General features: G+C 28.5%; 1 protein-coding gene across 1 annotated transcript; it reads right to left on the bottom strand.

The window, feature by feature from the left end:
* Positions 1–1,267: 1,267 nt before the first annotated feature.
* Positions 1,268–22,589, bottom strand: LOC129968139 (NADH dehydrogenase [ubiquinone] 1 alpha subcomplex assembly factor 2-like). The gene is made up of 6 exons (XM_056081960.1): positions 22,315–22,589; positions 17,970–18,059; positions 14,618–14,658; positions 10,302–10,373; positions 3,432–3,468; positions 1,268–1,353 (listed from the first exon to the last, which is right to left on the bottom strand). Exons 1-6 carry the CDS (start codon positions 22,442–22,444, stop codon positions 1,289–1,291), a joined length of 435 nt encoding a protein of 144 aa, XP_055937935.1. The 5' UTR covers positions 22,445–22,589; the 3' UTR covers positions 1,268–1,288.
* Positions 22,590–23,330: the final 741 nt, after the last annotated feature.

Here is a 23,330-nt window from a genome sequence, read left to right as displayed (position 1 = left end):
TTTTGTATTTCTTGCTTTTTCTAATTTAATTCTTTAAAACTGCATATATTTCCTGCCTTGTAAAGATTTTAAATGAATGGATGTATAATTACGTTTCTTAGTTATTTATACAATTATATATTATTTAGATATCTACCCCAAGAACTAATTACAAAACTGGTGATGTATTCTTGCCTGTGTCTAAAATAGTCCATTTAGTCCCAGATGATCTCATATTTTGACTGATCAAATGAAATAGCCTAACAATAACTTTGAATCCATCATATTTCGAGGTAATAATAATAAAAAGACTTGCATACTCCTCTTGATATATCTATTTTACCATGTTTTGATGTCTGTGAAAATTATGTTTGTATTTTTTACCAAGCATCAAGAAATGTAAAATTATATTAGTTCATTTATTTTTTCTATTGTATATACATTCATTATCTACCATACACTCTTCTTAAATAATAATATAAGCAGGCTTATATTATTATGAGCTTTAGTTATAAATTCATGATATTTGAAAACTGAAATCATACATGCATTGCTGCATCAATAGTTGAACTAAAATAACTGGTTGAATAATAATTGCATTGCAAAAATTGACTGCAATAGTTTACTTACTTTAATAATTATATAATTAACATGGTCAGCATTTTAAATAAAAATAATAAATTTGAAAATTGCATTCTCCATCTTTAAATGGGGTTATTTTGTGTCTCAATGCCCCAATTAAATGTTGTACTGTCCTTTCAGGTTATTTTAAATGCTGTAGAGGGTGAGTGTGGCTGGCTTTTGTGCATATGCCAGCATAATTAAAATTTATAATCTATTTAAGTGAAACTGCTGGTGTGAATGTTTTCTTAATCAAATTATTATGGTTATTTTTAAGCTAAACACAATATCAATTAAATTTTTAAAAAAAATTCTAGATCTATTTATGATTTGTCATATTTACAAATTATTCTGTTCTATAGTATAGTTTCTCAGAAGTGTTGGACAAAGAAAATCATTTTTAAAAAAATCAACTTTTTTTCTTTGTTGATATAAAGAATTTATTTTCTAAACGAAGTAGATGTATTTTTCTTTTCTTTTTTAATCTGAAATGATTTTAATAAAATTAGACAGCATTTTGTTGCACCATTGTGTGACAATAGAACCTTATCAAGCAAGTACAAGTCTCAGAACTTCTAAAATGAGTTAAGATATTAATTTATACCAAGGCATTGTTGCTATCAACTTTCGTACAATGTGTGTGATGTTGTGAAATCATATAGCTAAATTATCTGTATTTAAATTCATTTTAATAAGTTTTTCTATCAGAAAATTGTCCGGGTTCTTTTTCATAATCTTCCAATTTGGGAAATCCTATAAAAAATAATAAATCATTGCAGTCAGAATTTTATAGCAATACCATTCTATTAATTTAGTAGAATAATGGCAAAATTGTATTCACCAATCTATACATAATGTAATGATGCTGAAGTAAAATTATTTTATCATTTATATTATTATGTTGGTAAGGATGCATTCAGCTGAAGTTTTAACACTAACCCTTAATTTTCAAAAATCTTCAGGTGACAAGCAGAATGGGAAAGAGAAATTCTTTTATCTCAATGTTAATTGCTAGCCTACTATCTGCAAAGTCTTAAATCCGAAATTAACAAAAGACCAACATACTTTCAGTCAGTTAAGAGCAGTAGAATTGTACAGGGTATCCATAAAAGAACTCTGGGATTTTGATGCAAATTTTTTTAATTCTATCATAAAATTAGGTTAATGTTACATATATGTACTTAAAAGTTAATTTATCAAGATTTTTACCATTTAGTAGATTTCAATATGTGTTCCATTTGTTGCAAGGCGCACATCCAAATGGTATACAATCTCTTTCCATGTCCTGAACAGCACGTCTGGAGCGATGTTTGCCACACATGTGATTATTCTTTGCTTGAGATGGTTAACATCCTGAATTTTCTGAACGTAATCAAGATTCTCGATATTTCCCCAGAAGAAAAATACTAATGGAATCAGATCCGAGTTTTTGGAAGCTAAGAAATAGTTCCCGTCCTTCCGATTCAGTTATCCGATGCTTCCCGCACACCCAAAGTATAAGCATACTGAGATGGTGCTCCATCTTGCTGAAAGCAGACAATATGTTGTCTACCCTTCAACCAACTGAGGGAAAACATACTCCTTTAACATTTCACGGCAGACATCACCATTTATGGAATTTTCTACAAAAATGAAGGGACCTGTAATTTGGTTATGCATAAGGACGCAGCAAACATTCGCTTTTCTGTGAATCCCAAATTCACAGTACCGCTTACATAAAAAGTAGTATCATTAGTAAAAATCACATTTTATCTATGTCTAGCTTAGTAACAGCTAACTCTAGTTTCTTGTTTTTGTCTGTTGGTTTAATTTCGTGTAGCTGCGCCTTGTACGCAGTTAGGCGTACCTACAAGAAACTCGCCTTATAAACAGTAAGTGCTGGTCTCAACGATTTATTTCGGATTTCGTTGGTATGATGAAGGTTGGTATTCTATCGACTATCTCTTCAGATGCTCTTGGCCCACGAGCTGACGAATAGTTTAGTCCGTAAGTGCATTACCACAATACTGGCACCGAAAGTTTCGCTGTACAGTGGTAACAGATCCAGTTTTTCGGTAAGCTAGATATCACACTGAGCCTTATGTTGTAGCATCGCCTTCGAATTACGTCTGCTACGTTACTATAAGGCACTATTTAGCGTTGAAAAACAAATTGGTGTTAGTAAAATTTGATGAGCTACTGATTTCTATAAAATTAACTGACCAAACTCATACCGTTAACTCGATACGATTTTTTAGAGTTCTTTTATGGACACTGTATATTATGGTGGTGTTATCTGCATTACTCGTAACTTCTGAAAGGTATCAAAAGACTTTACAAATACAAAAGTTGTATTATTTGCCCTAAGAAAATGAAAATTTTACTGAATTGAATGCGATTTTCACATTCTATAACGTATTCTTTGTCCACTTAAACAGACTCCTCCGTTTTTTTTTTTTTTTTTATTATTATTAACGTGGCAATAAAAAATAGAGACTTTTATAGAAGAAAATAAGCAGAAATTTTATGGAAGTTTTATGATGAGAATATTACTAATCTTAAAAGGAATCTATCTAAAATGAGCCATATCTAAAATATGGCTCATTAATACTAAACAATTTTTTAAATGCATGATATGAAAAGTTTTTAATCTCATGTCTGTATTTAATTTTGCTAATTTTTTCTTTTGGCACATTTGATGGTCAACAATGTCGTCACCATTTTTGTGTTAGTGTGTAAGGTAAACACACTTAGTATAGCATTTTAATTTTATTATCACTTTTGGAAAGATTAAAAAATGTAATGTATAATTTTGCTTATATTTCTAAGGAAAGTATTGTAAAGATACTCACTTGGTTTTTCTTCAAGAGTACTGGAATGTGATGCAGCCTATTAGAGTGGATAAATATTCAGTAAAGGTTTTCATATGTGAAATGCACATAATTTGAACAATTTTTATCGGAATATATTGATGTAAAAAAAACAAGATGCTTTTAAAAATAAATAAATCTTTTAAGGTTTAATATGTGTATCTCATTTATATATTATTAATAAAGAATTCTGTAATTTAAACTAAATTAAAACTTTTGTCTTTCATTTGGTGCTCAATCTAATACAGGTGGTTATCAAAATAGATTTATAAAGAATCCTTTGGCATGTAATACAGTTTGGATTCGCCTAGGAATTGATTCAGAAAGTGTTGAATAGTGTTTACAGGAATATTGTACCATTCTTTCTGGAGATATTGTGAAAGTTCTGGGTGAGATGCTGGTGGAGGATATCGATTCCGTATTGAGCGCTCTAAAATAGACCATAACGGTTCAATGATATTGAGGTCGGGTGACTGTGCAAGTCAAATGTTTAACTTCATCCTCGCGTTCATCAAACCATGATTGGACAAGTCTCGCTGCATGGATAGGCGCATTATCATCCTGGAAAATTCCATCTCTTGCAGGAAGCAAAGTTTGCATCATAGGATGGACCTGGTCAGTTAAAATTTCTCTATACTTCTCCCTAGTGGTCTTATCTTTTCACAGTTACGATTGGGCCAGGTGAAAACCACGACATGGCTGCCCATATCATGACAGATCCACCTCCATGTTTGATAGTTGGAGGGAGACGAACATGGGCTTGTGCAGATGTCCTCAAAATGTGCAACCGTTCTGTTGTGGGGAAAAGTGTGAAACAAGATTCGTCAGACCATATTACTTCCACTTATCAATCGACCAAGTTTTGTGGGTGTGACACCACTATCGACGACGTTTACAATTAACATCTGTGACAAGTGGCTTGGGAATTGCTGCTCTGCCATAAATATTCTGTTTATGAAGGCGCCTTCTAACTGTAATCGCTGACACTGGAGAATCCAGATGAGAATTGAGCTCTGCGGTCACTTTTGCTGCAGTTATTCATATTTTAGACATTATTCAGAAATCTATTCGATGTCTTGTTTTCTTTTAATCCAGAAACCAACTGATTAGAACCAGACAAACCCCAAAGACTCCCTCCATTCCAACTGTCTTGCACTGCACCGGCAGATAATAAATAATCATTTCTGGCCATAACACATCTTAACTGTCCATCACAACAAAATGCTGGTAACCATTTTACCATACATGGAAGTAAATATATTTTTCCTCAACTAATTATGGGTCTTGACAACATTCGAGTGGGTGGTCCTTCCAATCATCATCCAAAGAGAGAAGAAGAAAATTTGGGCACCTAGGGATTGGTACAACAATACTCAGTTAAAGATGAGTTCCTGGGAAGACGATGATAACCCAAATGGAGTATCTCCCAGTCTTTGCAAAGAGTAATAGACTAGGGCGAATTTTTTGTGCTTCTGAGTAAGAATGAGGGAAATTAAGCATGCATTGTGATGCAAGCGATTAAAAACTATTCTTGATGTAGAATTATAATTTTTACCAAATGTCATTTGTTTTAATGTTGTATTTGTGAATTATCACATTTCCGTATGCTCAAATATACAGGCCAGCATATAGTCAACCTTTAACAGATATTGATCTGAAATCCACTGCAAGCAAGCAAACTCACTATGAAGGCCATCTTAGAAAGCTGGCTCTAGAAATTATCAGTTGCATTCCTAAAGATGCAGTGCAGGTCTATACTGATGGTAGTCGTACAGAAGATCGTACTGGCAGCGATATTTATATTAGGACCCCCAACACCACTACCTTGAGGTTATAATAAAGCAACGCAACCCTGACACTTGCTCTGTCTTCAGGAATTAATTGCGATTAATATAGGGTTTGATGCTATCATATCCTATGGTTGTGATTTTGGAGAACTGCACTAAACATTTTAGTTGCCGGTACTCTGCAAACGATGAAACCGGCATATCTATTCTGCTCAAACGGAGGAAGATCTCTCGGAACCACGACATCCACCTCCAATGATTCTCATCACATGTAAGCATTAGTGGCAATAAGGTCACTGATAGACTGGCCAAAGAAGGTAGTGAGATTGAAACGGTCACTTGCTCTTCGCTTACTTATCAAGACTTATACTCAAATGAAAGATCTTAACTCAATTTAAAATGATGTATTCCACCTGCTCACCAGTGGTACACGGGAACATCCCCTGACATTCTATTGAAAATTGTGATCGTGACTCCCAGATTGCTCTGGTTAGACTAGAAAAGGGTCACCTTAAATGTCTTTCGTTGAAAGTGGTAGAAAAATCCATCCTACTTGTAAAAAATGCTGTGACCATCCAGATTCACCGGATCACATTCTGGGTTGCATCGGACTTTCTAAGGGAGACTTAACATCCGATCCCCTTATTATTATTGATTTTTTGGCGGTCAACAACCTCCAACCTTCTTTTGAGGATAAGCAACCACAATACAGATATACACTTTGGATGACCAAGCTCTTTCTTTTTATTGCGTTCACTTGTACTTGAATAGTCAGACAGACAAATCTATTGAGTCATTCAAAATTTGGGGTAAACACTACATATCAAATCTGTCCAGCTTAAAATGTTTTAGGGTTATCGTATTTCTCGAAGGAACATAATTCCGAAAATGCGTTTTCTGAACTCAAGGAAGTCTGAAATATGGACATTCTTCAAATCTCAAAATTTTTTTGACGGTAACCATATTTTCTGTATATTAGGACAAAAAAAATTTTAAAAAGATGAAACTAACAAATTATCACTTGACATTTTCAATCTTCTTTAAGTAATCCAAGACATTTTGTTGACCAACATTTAATGAAAGTGAACAACTTTAAGTTGTTCACTTAAAAAAAAAAAAATCTTCACCGGTAATCGGTTATATTTTTAAGTACTTAGTTGGTCAGTGACATTAACTCTTTCAGGGTTGCCACAATCTTGAAAAAAATCCTTGTATTTTCACAGGCGCCTCAATCTCAGGAGACACCCGAGCACAAGTCGATTCTGATTGATTAGTTCGATCAGTGAATAGAAAACCGCCAAATTCGTTTTCCACCAATTTTACAGGAACCAATTTTTATCTGCGAAGCGGTAAGCGTTGTTTCGTATTGTAAGGATAAGGAATAAACATGGAATTCAAATGTGCGTTATGCGGAGCTGAAATTTATAAAAAAGGCAGTTATTTTAAACGCATTTTATAAAAGAACAATTCATAATATTTTCTTTTCAAATATAGAAATAGAATATAGAAAGTTGCGAACACATATGTTAAAACGGATCCAGTGAGAGTTTTGTAGATCTGTGCATTTCATTTTTATTGAGAGACAACATTTATAAACCTAAACAACACTTATAAACTTAATAAACCTATATAATAACAGTTCATAATATTTTCTTTTCAAATATAGAAATGAGAGAACATTATAAAAACATGTAGCAGACCCTGATTTCTTCTATATCAGCTTTATTATAAAACAGATGTGAGTGTAAAATTTTAATCAACTGAATTACAAAACAAAATACTACAGTACTGTAATCTACTCCCAAATTAACTTTGTCAAAATACGCATCTAATTGCCAAAAGGAAAGATAAATAGCCAACAGAAGATTTTCCATGAGGTATAGTCTGAAGTCGTGATCGAACTAACCAATCAGATTCGACTTGTGCTCGGGTGTCTCCTGAGATTGAGGCGCTTGTTTCCATTAATGAGTGGAAAATGCAAGGTTCTTCAATAAATGTGGATTTAAATAAGATGCAGTTTTTAAAATTTTTGGACTTGCGTTCATATATTTTTATAGTATTCTCCACAAATACAAAACACTGCTAAAAATACTTTTTTTTTTTTTTTTCAGTTTGAGTAGCTTCACTAGTAATCAAATAACTTGTAATTATTATTCCAAATTTGGTATTTTTCCTCAGCCTTAGATTTTTAGATCATCAAGCTCTATCAAAAATAAGAGTCTAATGTTTCTGATTTTCCATTATGCTTCTTTTGACAATGTTTTCATTAACTATTTACCAAAAATGAAAAGATTTTCATATAAGAAAGGCATGCTTAGTTGAGATGTTTTTAACGATTTCTTAAGAGATTGTTAAAAGAAACAGAACTAATCTGTAAAGAATAATGCACGACTTAAAGAACATATTTCATTATAAGTGAAAATATTTTCGTCACAGAATACATTAAAAGACGAATGTGACGCAACAAGTTTTAATGCCCATAAGAGTTTAGCTTTAAATAATTGCTTTTGAACTAAAAATTTCGTCCCTTATATTCCTTCCAGACATGAAGTCCAATATCAATTATGACTTTTTTTGAACTGACATGCAATTTTAAAAGTCTTCCTCTATTGGCGTGACTAATATGTGCCTGTTTTCCCATATTACTTAAGCTTATTTTCTTACAAAGCGAGCAATACACAGCAAAAATCAGGATTCATGTTATTATCCGCCCATTGTAGTAAACACGGTTTTGAGCAGCTCATTGTTTTAAAAAATTCTCTAATCTACTCTGTATAAGCTACCAATTTCTTAAATAATACACAAACCATTCATTAAATTCATACGTGCGTGACTAAACATCACCGCAATGCTTCCGCAGACTGAATGTTGCTATTCCTGCCAAAGAAATTTATTCTATTCTCTCAAGCATCCTCATTAACTGCAATCCGGGAATCTCATGGAAAGAAAACAATTGTCGCTGAAATCTAAATTAAACAGAATTCTGTAGAATATTCTACAGAAATGAGAAATATCTTTTTACCTCAAAATTTCACAAATTCAAAAAAAAAAAAAAAAAAAAAAAAAAAAAAGCTTTATCTGATGAAACGAAATGAAGTATTAAAATGTAGATAAATAAACATAAATGCACATACAAATTCCACATTTCATTACTACTCAAAAATAGCAATCAAGAACGGGTTCTCTGAAAAATCACGGAAATTTATTCCAAAGATAGAATTTTTTTTTTTTTTTATCATTATTATCGGATTCTACATTCCATTGCCTTATTTTTTCCATAAGTAGAATGAAATATCATTGGCAATTAATAAAAATAGGATTGCAGAAAATTTTACACAATATATTATTTAAAAAACTTATTCCTACGATTTCTTGCATATTTTTTAACAGTGATATTCCGATGCTATGATTTGTTAATTCATCATTTTTAGATCAAACAGCTTTTAGTCAACGTAATTTAGGAACAGAAAAGTTGATTGTATTAACATTGCTGCAGTGGTGAAGACAGAAATAATTGTATCTAATGAATTGCATATATGTATATATTCTCTAAAAGATTCCGTATGTTCCGTTTTTTAATGTCAAGATGATCGCCCTAATTAATTTGAAATAATTAATATAATGTTGCTATTTTTTCGAAAAAACGCAAAAGCAAGTCCAATTGTCATTACTGTTTTCAGTTTTAAAAGTCTTCTTTTATACAAAAGAAAAGCAACCGTTTTATTTCCCCGCCTTTGAACGCGCCATCAAAACGAAAGTTTGAATTTTGTTCTATTAATATTTATAGTTATTTTAAACTAGATGCAAAACATTGTCTCTAGTATAAAATAAAGAATTCATTGTAATTAAGTATTATGCTGAAGGGTTTTTTATTTATTATTTTTTAATTAGAAAATATCAGATTATTACTTATATTTTCTCGTTTGTTTAGCGCTTTTTTCCCCCTTCTGAATATTGAGAAATATAAATGCGGATCTTTTGCTAATCTTTATGAAATCTTCAATAAGAAAATCTTCAATCAAATTGAAGATTTTCAATCAGAATCAATAAGAATATACACCAGATTTATTATTTCTAATATTTTTTTCGAACATTTTTTTTTTTTGTTAAATTTTTGTACATCTTTAAAAAATGTTCTATATTAAACAAAATGCTTTTAAATTTTAAAATACTAAATAGACTAAATTAGTTTATAAATACATATTTTTCCAGTAGTTTTTTCAAAAAATAATAAATATTTTTTTTATACATTTTCAAGTAGCGAGTTAGATAGAAAATAGATACGATTACTATAAAACGGAGAGATCTAGATAGATAAGATTCGGTCAACAGATTTAATATTAATAGTGTAGACAACAATCAAAGTTTGAGTCAAATCCAACAAGGTGTTGATCATCTGTCGGTCTGTCTTTTCAGAAGAATGTAAAGGCGATAATTCAAAAACGTAATGACTTAAATATATCAAATTCAGTATTACTAACATTGTAATCCTGTACCAAATTCTAATTCGGTCTTTAAAGAGGCACCCATAATGCATATTCGGAGTCACCAAGTATCACACAATGGATTCGGTAAAAATGCTAAATTCATGCCAAAAGTTAATATTTCGTTATTATTGCACGCCAATATCATATAAGGCGTTCTCTGAGATAACTTTATTGGGAAGTATGTAAGAAAGTTTTTAAGTGACAACTCCCGTTGGTTTGTTTTGTTTTCTTATCATTATACTTTGTTTATTCAGCATTGATTTTAGTAGAAAAATAATTGATTTTCACATTTCAGGAATGTATTGAACAATAAATGAAGAAAAAATGAAGCTACTTCATTTTGAAGATTTTAAAAGTCAGGGAATTTTTTTAACATAAAATCTGGAAATATTAGGGAAAATTAAACAGCAGAATTGATGGGAATCAGAAATTTTATGTCCAAAATTATTCCTTAAATTTTATTCCAACTTGACTGGTTAATCTGCATGAGGAAGTAATTTATAATGAAATGTTTTGAACAAATGTTAACTTTTCCAATTAACAGGGCAATAATGTAAATTTCCAAAATATTATATTACCTGATCTCTAGCAGCAATTTCATCTCCTTTTATCTTCTTCGTTTGAGCAAGTGCTAAATTTTGCATTACTTCCTGAAAAATAGTTCAAAAATAAAATGAATCCAATGTCTTTTATATTAAACATAAAAACATTTTTAAAAAACTATTTATAAATTATTTTAAATTTGAATATATTAATGTGTTAGAACAGAAATTCGCCTGTTTAATTTTAAACATTATAAAAATTATTTTTGTGTTAATTGACATGTGCTTGAAAAAATAATTCCTTTAGATTCCATAGTTCAATATCAAACCAGTAGTTTCAAAGACTAATCTATCACAATCCAAAAATATTTCTCTGTATACAATTTCTGTGTACACAAGAGAGAGAGAGAAAATGAAAAAGGGAAAAAAACTTGAAATTTTACAAAACCTATTTTGCAAAATTTAAAGTTTTATTAATCAGAATTCCTTACACTTACCAGTGATTCTAATGATATATATCACACAATTGCCTACTGTTTGAAAGCAAAAAAATTGTGATTGTACAATCAATTCAATGTTTACAAGCTATTTAAATACAGAAAAGATGGTTACTGATAATAACAGTGTATTTAAAAAAAAAAAAAAAGTTGTAACAAACATATATATTAATTTTTTTTTTCTTTTAACAAAAATACAACTGAACTTTCCTAAATCCTTTCCATGATGTTTAACAATTTTCTGTAATTAAATATAGAGGTTAATTTTTTTAATATAAAATAAATTAGTGACTTTAAATTTTAAGTTGAAATTGAAAAAGGTTACAACATTTACATCAATGATAATCCAGCTTCCCATGTGGAAACCATTATTAATATGTGGATAAATATAGAAAATGAAATTTGTATATTAGCAGCCTTCATATATTTTGCCTTGTGATCTCATACAAAAAACACAAATCTTCTAGCTATACAGTAGTAATCAGCATTCTAGAATACAATAGCATCACCTAACAGTGAAATTAATTTAATTAAAAGTATTCCCACAAAAGAGATTAAAAAATTAAGAAGTTTTGAGAAATTTGGCTTTGTAAAATTGAAGTAAAATAGCAGAACAATATTAATTATGTTCCATCCACCCCCCCCACCCCCCACCCCCCCCAAAAAAAGAAAACATTTAATTAAAGACAACTTTTTGAAAACAGTGATTTAAGAATTTTATATTACTTGATAAATAAAGGGAGCATGTTTCAATTTTAGTAGACAGAAGACTCGTGACTGAGAAGTAGTTGCAGTACTATTTCACTGTCAATTCTTCTATGCAGATTTATCAGTCATTGCATCATCAAGATTGCATAGTAAGAAGTAAATTTATAACTAACAATATAAAAAAAAATTATGATGTACTTCAAAGGCTTTTAAATAAAGAGTTGACAAATTTTAGACAAGTATCCAATAGTGATGCAAAATATCCAGAATGGTTGATAAAATAAAATGTATCAATTTATTTGCAAAAATTCATTGTATCTTCTTCAACGGAAACGCAATCCTGCCAACATTTTTTTCTCCAATCACTAAAATATGCTTTAAAGACATTTTTATGGCATTTCTTCACAATTCGTAATTTGTTTTTTAAATCTAATGTCTTCAAAACAGTGTCCATGAAAAGGCAATTTCAACTGTGGAAAAAATAATGCAGTGCCATATCAGATTATGGAGTTGTATTTGATAATTTTTACTTTCTTGTATACAAAGTATAGAGGAAATATCGTAACAATCCAAACATTCTAACTCGAGATTTTGATTACTCTCCACGTTTCAAAGCTCCCTGAGTTTTAAAAAAAATTAAAAAATGACATTATGTCTGTAAGTGACAAAGATAACTCAAAAAAGTTGATTGATGACATTCGGTATAGGTCGTTATACCAAATTTGTAGGTTTTTATCAAATTTAGAGATCATTATCAAGATCATTCTGAAGCCATTTTGCCACTGTACCATTAATATCTAATTCTAAAAATCTGTAGATTACTCCAAACCAAAACGAATTGTATGCTGTTGTTATGCCTTGTTTCATGAGAATAAAAAAATAATTGCCATTTTTTTTCTTTAACAATTTTTTGATATAAAATAGACAGAAGATAGTTATAATCCCTGTGAGGCAGGAATACAACATGGTTAGGATGAAATTTTCTTACCATATTGAAACTGATAATGCTTTATAGAAATAATCTTTCAAAAATTTTGCATAAATCAGGAATAAGTAAAACTAAACGGTAGAAATGGACATTGGCATTGTCTTTCTCAGGTTTCAGGATAGGAATGATTTCTGCCAATTGCCATTTAATAAGAATATTTTCTGAGTTCCAAATTTCGTTATATATTTTTAATACATTGTGCTTGCACTTATTAGGGAGATTTTTTAATGGATTTAGAAGTAATTCCATTGGTCCATGGAAAATACTGAGAATCTTATGAATAGTTATTTGAAGAGCTACAAAAGTAAAAGGCAACTTATACTCACTGAATTCAACGCTGTAGAGATCATATGGAATGACCATGTTGATATTTTGTAAGAAATAGTGATCTGTGAAAAGTTGACGGGAGTTGAAGATGGTGGATGCTGAAGAATGTATAATTATACATTGGGAAGATGGTTTTTAATGTAAATGTACTTGAAAATTTTATAGATTTTTCATGTAAAACCTGTGTTTTAAGTTTTATTTCAATGATTTAATTATAATTTTAAAATGAGATTTTGTAACTGGTCCAAAATTTTTTTTATAGTTGTTGGTTGTAACAGCAACCAAAAAGTGCAAAGAAAAAATTTCGCAAACTTGGAGATTTCAATCGTCAAACTGTGTAGCATGTGATTCGTATGTTCAAAATTTTTCATAATAAATATTAATGCATTTGAGTATATTTTTTATAATTTTGCAAAATTTTTTCTTGGTGCTTTTTTTGTTGACGATAAGGACGAAGTGTTCCAAATTTTTTATGTTGAATCCACTGAGGATGCAAAAAATGGATTCTGGCAAATTATAGATGTTTTCTTTATAACCCAAAAGGAAATCTCAACGACTGTTAGAATTTTTATGGAATAGATTTTTTTTTTTCCTTTGAAAGTATGTAAATTATTTCTCGAATTGAAAAAAAATGTGAATTGGAAGATAATCTTTGCCAAAAGGAACGGAATGGACAGCAAAAGTGATGAGTGGATAAATAACTGAACTGGTGATACTAATATCTAATAAGGGACGTTAAGTGGCTTGAGGAGAGTAGGAATGCCTGTGTTAATAAGTTGAGGTCATTTTCTAAAATACAAGAAAGAAAATCATCATCTAAAGCAGGAGGTGCCAAGAGCTGAATATCTGATGCTGAAATCACATCAATTATGAAGGGCTGAAATTTGATTGATAAGACTATCGAACCTAGTGGCAGCATCTAATTGGTTTTCTGTTTTCTATGTATTTTCCATAATATATACAATTATCACATACAGGTTCACAAAAGCAAGTAATAATCACTACATCAAAAATATTACCTTTTCTTGTTTTAAAAATATTCTTTTTAAACAGTTTTTTTTCAAGCATTATTATTTTAAGAATATTCTTATTCTAATGGTACCATTTCCAGTCTATATAAATTTGTCAAAAAAAAAAAAAAAGATTATATATAATTTGTAGAGGTTATAAAACCATACATAGAGACAGAGTACCCATCTTAAAGCCTCAAAAATAACTTTAATTACATTTTTTTTTGGACAATATATATTTCAAGAAGAAATTTATATTGTCCATAAATCAACTGAATAAATTAATTTGCAAATATTAGTTCCCAATGATATAATTATTTTTGTAAGACATCTTTATGTTTCCACTTCATTTCAGTAAGCACTTTTTTTTGCGCATGTGAATGAATTTATTAATGAAATATATCAATTTAAAAATAATATATTGTTTTTCCCTATGATTTGTCATAGAATATTATTTTTGAATGGCAAATTAAAAGACATTTAGAAAAAAAATGTTTGAATCTTCCTTTGTATTCACTAAAATTTGAGTAATGTAAATTCTTTGTGTTCCCAAGCACAGCCTAATTAATAACATGATGGTTTATATCTAACACTTTTCTTCAAATCTCAGAAAATTTATAGAAAGAAAAAATGATTATTAAGGTTAATTGTTATTATACAAGATATTTTCAATTCTTATTTTTTTTATAAATATTTAAGATTAGAGAATGAAAATTTAAATCACTTTATCAATATTTTGAATAAGATAAATTATTTATTAATTTTAAGATAATTAAACTTAGAAAAGATTATAAAGATAATATAATTAATAAAACTTCTTACTTCTTCAGTTGGTGCATCTCGACGTCGCCCTCGAAGCCATGCTATAGATAAAAAAGAAAAACACTTAAGTTTTCATCTGTCAAAGCACATTAATATCCATATATATATATAATTAATCAAGTAGAATGAAGCAATAGATAGCTATAACAAATAATATGTATATATTTTCTTAGATTAATGCCTTACATGAGAAGCATCATCTTGAATTTACTTTTAAATTTATATTTCTTTACAAAACATTATATAAAAATAAAGGTTGTTGTTAAGGAAAAGACACATTTGAAGAGTATTATCATTAAAATTTATTTCGTTTATATTAGTGCTTTTAGTGACCAGATATTTTATCAATTGATCAAGTATTATTGTGGTGACAGTGACTTAATTTAAATTAAATTTCCTATGCATAGTTGGCATTCAAAATTATTCCAACAAAGATGAAGTTTGCCTAATGTTGTCAAGTTCCGCATAACATCATAATTGCATTAAATGCTTAAATATGTGGATACTGAACTTCACTTTGCACATTGCATTTAGTAGCAATGTAATTTCACTTTCCAACTACTTATGTAAACTGTTTTAATAGGTGGATGCCAGCAAAATATCTTTTCTTTAATTTTTAGTGTTGGAAAAAAATCATGACATTAAATATTTCATAAAACAATGAAAACACTTGAATTTCATTGTAACATGAAATCTATTGTTGAAAATAATGCACACAAAAATGTTTAATTCTTAAAAACAGGGAAATCCATGTCATAAAAAGGAAAAAAAAAATTAATTTTGAAATGGGGTAAGAATTAATCTTGTGCTATTATGTATTCTTAGGTTATGGCAGAAAAAACAATGCAAAAAAGTTCCTTTGCTTCTTAATTAATCAATTAATTCTAAATAAAACACTAATTTTAATTAATTCTAAATAAAAAAATGTAAAAAAAAACATATTTTGAAATGCTAATAACTAGATGAGATGCTTTTAAAAACTCTATATTTTTAAATACATCTGTATCAAATTTGGTAGCTCTAAATCTAATGGTTTGTCCTACAAACTGCCAACATACATAAACACTTTCTTTTATACATAGAGATATGCTTTAAATTTTTAAATTCATTGCTAATGTTAGGTTTCAATGACAACCCAATTATATTGCAAATGTCGCAATAATATCTTACAAGAATTCAAATAAGTTCATAATCAATAATTATAAGTACTTTGATGCATCATATATTTTGTTTAATCTGAAATGATACAATATATATATATATATGGTGGTGGTGTTGTTTTTGCTTATCCCTCTTGGATTGAACACCAATTCAAACCAAATCCATAATCGGGGAGAGAGGGGTGCAGTAGCTTCTGAGAGTAAAGACACCTGAGCACCGAGGGCAGAAGTCTGACTTCTAGTTCATAAGAAGATGCCACTCACACGCTTGCACAACCCCTTTTTAGAGGGGGGGGGGGGCTCTTTCACACACCTCACAGATAGAACACAGGATAAAGAACAACCATGTCCGAACCAGAACTCGGCGCCCAGATCATGGGGCGTCCCAGGGATGACGCGCTACCCTAAGCCAGGATGCCAGCTCCTAATAGAGTAGATCACATTATATCTAATTACATTTTCAATTCTTATTCCACAATGTGTACATGATTCTAACAGTAAATGGTGTGATACATTTACTTTTAACATAATATTATTAAAACAAGTTAATAAAAAGAATTAAATAAGAACCATAATCATTTAGTTTACTGGATATATTTCCTAATGTACACATTATCTTAGAAGACCTTGTTTACAAATAAAATTAATGAAATAAAAAAAATGAGGGAAAATTTCTCAGGATATTACTAAAAAAATGAAATAGAATCTTCATGTTTTAGCTTTCAATAATGGAGATTAAATATTTGTGTAAATAATTAAAATAGTTAGAATTTCATTTCAATAACAGAAAGAATTATTACAAACTGTGCAAAATTTAAATACAATATGCAAAAAATATTTTTTAAAATTTGGGAAATTTGATGACAACTAAATTGGTCATCATTGAAAAGACAAATTTGAATTTGAAGATATAGTTTAAATTAATCTTTGTGCAACAGTATATTTGAAAGAGTCAAAAATAAAGTTTTAATTTATTAAAAATTGTATTAAGATGCACATTTCTGCTCTTCAAAGTATATACTTAATTAGACCTTTCTGAGTCAAAGAACCTGCCCTTTGTTGAGATGAAATAAGAATATACACACATGCACTTTCATTATTACAAGATATATGAAATACTGAAAATAAATTTGGCTCTAACTTCCATGTTTTTGTTTCACATGACCATTGATGATATTTGAACAGCTAATGAGTAATGTATAAAAAGCCAGTAATTCTCAGAATTTAGGGAGAAAAGGGGAGTTCTGAACCCTTCTGGATTACACCTTTTAGATTTACTTATAATACTCTTGTTTTTATTCCACATATTGTATCAACGTCCAATATTGATTTCAGCATCTAAATTAGATTCCTCCTATAACTTAGAATCTCTATTAAGTTTTAAAAAGTAATATATCTGCTTTAATATGATCTATGGTAATATCTCATTCATCTAGAGATCTTATGTCAGTAAAATAAAAATGCATGGATAGGCCATTTGTGTCTTCTTAATTATACTGTAAAGATATATGGTACTGACTGCTCTAAAATAAGCTATTCATCTAATATTAAAGTTTGAATAATTATTAATAAAGCAACTCCTACATAAAGAAACATTGAAGAATATACTTTATCATTTGTTTGTTTATATTTTATAAATTATATTACAATCTGAATTAATTTATTCAGATGAAGCATGGAAATTGTAACAAGCAGTGGCAGCTTTAAGCATTTTGCAGCCATAGGCAGAGCACATTGTGAGACTCTTCTTTTAATGATCTGGACAACCTAGTTTCATATTTCAACACATTTTTATATGCTAATCATTTATTTTAGGTTATTATTTTTTGTTTATTTCATTATCTTTGTAAACATGTATTTGTTTTTATTTATTTCTTATGACTCAGGATTGCCTGACATCCACATTTGCACACAATATTATTGAAGTAGGTATTTGGTACCTATAAATATACTAATAATTGAAAGAAATAATGAAACATATAAGAACCTAACTACTTATATTTGATAAATTGTTAATGATCCTTATATGTTATAATTTATATTACAAATTTATTCATCCGACAATTTAGAAAATAAAGATTTCTAATTGGGCACTGGTAAGCCCCTGTCAACTTTGAAGCCCTAGGCAACTCCCAAATCTGTCTAATCAAAAACAGTGGCAATAAATGAAATAATTTCAGTTCATAACATACCTTCCCATTCAGCAGGCAAATTTTGCTGCCATTCTCCTTCTACTTTAGGCTCAAACCAACGATTTCCTGCTTTTCTCATTGAATGGCGATCTGAAATGAAAATTATCCATGAACTCTTAAAATTCTTTAAAAAGTGTTTATTTATTATTTTATAAAAATATAACCACAATTTTTAATTTTTTTTTTTGTTTTTTTTTTTTGTTTGTTTTGTTTAATTGTAAACAGTATTAGCATAAAACAGAATAACTGGCATTGCTATTCAAAATAATTTTTACAAAATTTAGCATTTGCAATAAAAATAAAAAATTGATGAATGATAATAAAAGCTGTCAACATAAAGTGTAATTTCTATCATATTCAAAAAGGGAAATGTTTATCATAATTCAATGGATTGAAATTATATGCCATTAATATTCCTTTAAAAATTATTTCCCAAAAAATGAAATTCCCAAATTCATAGGATCCTTTGAATACAAGGAGATAGCAAATGTTAACAAGAAATATGTCATGCTAAGACATATATTAAGAAAGAAAACTTCAGTTAAACTTAAACAATATATAAACATTTATACAAAATAATGTTTAAGATTTTATCTTTCTATTAATTACAATAAACAATTTTAATGACAAATTATGATATCAGATTATGTCAAATAATATTTTTTCCACTCTTCTTAAAAGTAAAATAATTCAAGTTTAATATACTACAAACATCCTTAAAAATGCATTTATAAGAGAGGATAATAAGTACAAAAGGGACAATTAAACAAAGCTGTAAACAGTTTTACAGATAATGTAATGATGCTTTTTATAAAAATATGATATATAATATATTAAAAAAATATTATATATCATTTTTATCACATTATAATGATATATTTATTTTCTAATCAACCCTTAGTCAATATCAAGACATAAGAAATCTATAGTGGGATTTTTGTGGGAAATATGTAGTAAGATAAGATGGGACTTTTTTGTTTGTTCCATTAAAAAAAAAAAGTATTTTTGAAATGGAAATTATGTTCTATATATGTGTATGTGTGTTTTTTTATTTATTTTTAATTATTTTTTTACTTATGGAAAGTAGATTGCCAATATGTAATGTATATGGAAAGTAGATTGCCAATATGTAATGTAAGTTAAAAAAAAAAAACATTTCTAGCAATACCAACAGAAAGTTTCTACATGTACTTCCTCAAAATTACAAATTACTTTTTTTGAAAGACATTCATTTGAATAAATAAATATAAATTTAAGGAAAATACTGAAATCTAATTATAAATTTGGAAAATACCAGTTATGTTAAGATTTTCATACTTATTTTAAATTTTATCCTCGTATTCAATGTAAATAGTTTTCAAATAATGTATAACAAATCTATTATTATAATTTTGTCAAATAAATTACAATTTGTTAAATAAATTAATATGATAATTAGAAATCATTGAAAGATTAAAAAAAAAAAACAGTAGGTAACAAATATTATTGCTTTTATAATATCATATAATTAAGGTGACCATTTTTTTTAACCTGAAACCAGGACAACATGAATTTTGACCAGCCACGCCCAAATTTTATAAATTTTTATCAAAAATTCACCCAACGGCCAACATGCATACCTAAGTAAATAAAAAACTTATAAAAACTAAGTAAGAAAACGTACTTCTACATTTTTCACAATATACTTCACTAGGATCAATATTATTACTTTCTTTAATAAATGTATACTTTAATTTTAAATCATCATTAAATAAGCACTTTCGTCCTTTTGCCGCCATGATAATAATAAGGTAGGTACATCACAGTAGTTAGTACATCAGACCACCACTGGCTTGTATGACGTCGTGGCGGTCCTGCTCCTGCGACACCCGACAATATCACATGGAATTATCAGGGTTGCTAGTTCTAATTTTATTACTTTTATTTTATTACTTTTTTTGTTTCAATGTTTTCTAATCTAAAACCAGTACTTTTCGTGTACTGGTTTTGTTTAATGACTAACCAGGACTTATGCCCTGAAAACCAGTACTGTACTGGTAAAATCAGTACGAATGGTCACCTTACATATAATGGAAGAATCAAAAACAGACTAAAGCAATCAGAAACAGTTAAGATCAGCAAATGCTTTCTATTTGTTTGAGGGTCCTAGCTTCACTTTCAACCATTTCAATTGTGCACTTTACTCTATACGTATCTTCCCTCTATTAAAAGAGCAACTAATTATATCCTTTCCCAATGATAAGTCCTTTTTTTTTCTCTCATTGAGGATTTCAGTTTTGCCTTAGAAACATTCTGATAATGTACTAACAAGTCTTGAAATTAAAGAAAGAAAAAATGAATTTAATATTAAATTTTTAGTAGGAAGTGCATGTTTTACAATATTCTGCTTAAAAATTTGATGAAACTTAAAATATGGTGCAGTTTCTAGCCAAGCTTCCCAATATTGTGAAAAGTTTTAAAAATTCATGAAAATACCTTTATATTAGATTAGCCACCTTTGGTGATTAGCTAATGCTCTAGGAATATTAATTGTGTTTACTTTCATTAAACCTCTTATGTATATCTTAATATTCATATATGAGAAACCCTTCCTTTTCAAGCATCAAATTGGACAGAAATTAAAACCATATTAGTTTAATAGGTTCATATTTGTTCCATTCCTCGTGTTCTGAATCATCCTAATGGAATTAAGTTTCATAAATTCCTATCTCTTCTTTAAAATGTAATTTTCCTGTTCTTACTATTTCTTTCTGCAGTAATCTAATTTTACTTTATTATTCATAATGTAAATTCTCAGATACTAAACAGAATCTTTTCCTTTGCCTCCAGCAATGAAAGAATATCATGTAATTAAACAGTTGATGACACAACATAGCAGTTTGAATTTCTGGGAAACAATATAAACTATTGTTAAAAACCAATAAAAAAAATTTTTAATTACCAAAATTCAGAAATAATTAGCATAACTACTAAAAAATATAGATATATATATTTAATTTTGAGATAATGTAAAAATAATAATAATAATTTTTGTGCCATAATATTTTTAAAATTTATTAAAGAAAAATGCCAAAATTCAGCTGAATTTTTAATTAATTAAAATGTGAAAGTATCACTCTGAGGTGTACATTCCCATCCTTCAAAGTATATATGCACCCAATTTGATAACTGAAAGTCAAATGGTTTGGTCTGCAGAATGTCAGCACATAAAAATACATGTTTATCTTTATTAGTAATAGAAATTGTTACAAGAAATCAGGGTTATTATATTCACAGTAAAACTGGCACCAAAAGAAAGTTCAAACTTTCATGATTACACAATAATCTTAAGCCTAGATGAAAATTCTTCCCCCTTGTAGTAATGCTTACTTTGTTGTTTATCTATGTTTAAAATAGCTTAAAATTATGAGGTTCATGTTATATTATTTGCTCTATTAAGATGGCTCTTAACCAAACAATTATTCTTAATTTTAATTAATAATTGTTTAAACTAAAATTGTAAGAAGAAACATTTTAAAATAAATTCCATTAATAACTTATAAACAGTAATACAATTATAGTTTGTTTATTATTAACTATACAAACAAAACTTAGCAATTTAAAGCAGTTTCCGAATATATGTATTATAGTAATATAGTTTTTCCCCCAGTTTCAGTTAAAAAAATTTTATTTCTTAATGTATACATATATATATATACAAACATAACTAAAATTAATAAAAGTCATTCACAATAACTGGAAATATATATTTTCTTAAATCTGAGAAAAAATGTTTAATATATTAAGACATAATTAAGGAAGCATATTAACAAATATAAAAGAATAAATGTATATTCCAACATAAATATCAGTAAAAAAATTATATTAATTATTTAATTTTGATATGAAAACTTTTTTTTTCACTTATGTGCTCTAATAACTTGATTGTTCGCATCATCAATATTAGGATGAATAAGATAATAATTATAAAAGTAAAACTTCAATTGATTAATAAAAACTACTTATAAATCTTTATTGCATTTTGTACAAATTGTAGATACAACTGTGTATAAAATAACACTAAAAAATATGAACAATGGGAAAAAATACATAACTATTAAACAAAAAATAATTTCTGAACTATGTTAATTTAATAAAAAAGGAGAGAAATTATATGTAAAAAATTTAATAGCTTTATAAATAATTATGGCGTTATTAAAAATAAATATGTACACTTTACTTAGAAAATCAGAAAAATTAAATCTCAAATAAAAAATAGTTAATGACATCCAGGAAATGTTCTTTTTTTTTTACTTCAGAAAAGTTTCAAACGAAAATAAAAATATAATAAATAAAGGAAACAAACTTGCAGAAGCTTCATAATACTTATTTCCTAAATGGTCTTGGCCTACTAGTTTTCCATCTGGGGGTAACAATTTAAATGACTTTATAAAATTATTAATAATCATTCGCCACACACTTCTTCCTTGTGACATATTAGAGATGGATACAGGTAAGAAAAAGTATGTAAAAATTATATAATGCGAGGTATTAGGTATTATGTCTTTCTTGCACAAGTAGTAGTTTTCACTTCAATGTTTGTTTACATTTTCCAGCAGCATGGAAACGATAAGGTCAAAGTCAAGGAGAAACAAGAATACAGGAAAATAACTCTGGCTGAATAATATTTTTTTCAAATAATATTTGAATTCGGTCACTCTAGAACTTAATACCTGTTGCTGTTGTTTACTGCTAATTTAATACCTTGAAATTTAAATATTTTATGTATTTTATATTATTCAGCATTTATTTTAAAACAGCAAATTTTCAGATATAAACACTTATTCCCACTTAAAATGCTCTAGGACATTGGCTGTAGAGATGCATAATCCACGATTTTTTGAATAACAAATAATATTGCTATTGTTATTTTTAAATATGCGTTCCAAATATCTGTTATTTCAATCATATTATTAATTAAAAATTATTACTTAATATTAAATATAAAATTTATTAATTGTAATTAATACTTAATTTACTAATTTAATTAACGTGTGATTGAATTAATTTATCTGTTTCAGCTTACTTCTTAAATTTTATTTTTTTCTCAAAACTATTTATTTAATTTATTTATTAGAGTGAACCATTTTCTGGAAAAGATGAGTTAAAAATATATGTCATTTCTTTAAAATGTTTACTTTAGTCCTATATTCTACCAACAGATGGCGCCAGCAGTAAACAGAGTACATGTCATCAAAGTCAATCATGTCACGAGCAATAAAAAATGATCTGTATGGAATAGTGCATCATCAAATACGAATATCGGTGACTTCGCACTTTCCAGTGAAGCCTCGCACTTTCCGGTGAAATCACCGCTGCGAT

The sequence above is a fragment of the Argiope bruennichi genome, chromosome 5 (assembly GCF_947563725.1).
Source record: "Argiope bruennichi chromosome 5, qqArgBrue1.1, whole genome shotgun sequence".
Taxonomy (NCBI): Eukaryota; Metazoa; Arthropoda; class Arachnida; order Araneae; family Araneidae; genus Argiope; species Argiope bruennichi.
The sequence above is the reverse complement of the archived record's forward strand: the minus strand, read 5'-3'. Positions and strand labels throughout refer to the sequence as shown.

Excerpts from the sequence above, each read along its gene's own strand:
- LOC129968139 (XM_056081960.1), bottom strand. The coding sequence starts at position 22,444 with ATGTCACAAGGAAGAAGTGTGTGGCGAATGATTATTAATAATTTTATA. Across the intron at positions 3,469-10,301 it reads AAATTGCTGCTAGAGATCAG|GCTGCATCACATTCCAGTAC; the intron begins GTAATATAATAT and ends CCACTCTAATAG. Across the intron at positions 1,354-3,431 it reads TACTCTTGAAGAAAAACCAA|GATTTCCCAAATTGGAAGAT; the intron begins GTGAGTATCTTT and ends TATTTTTTATAG.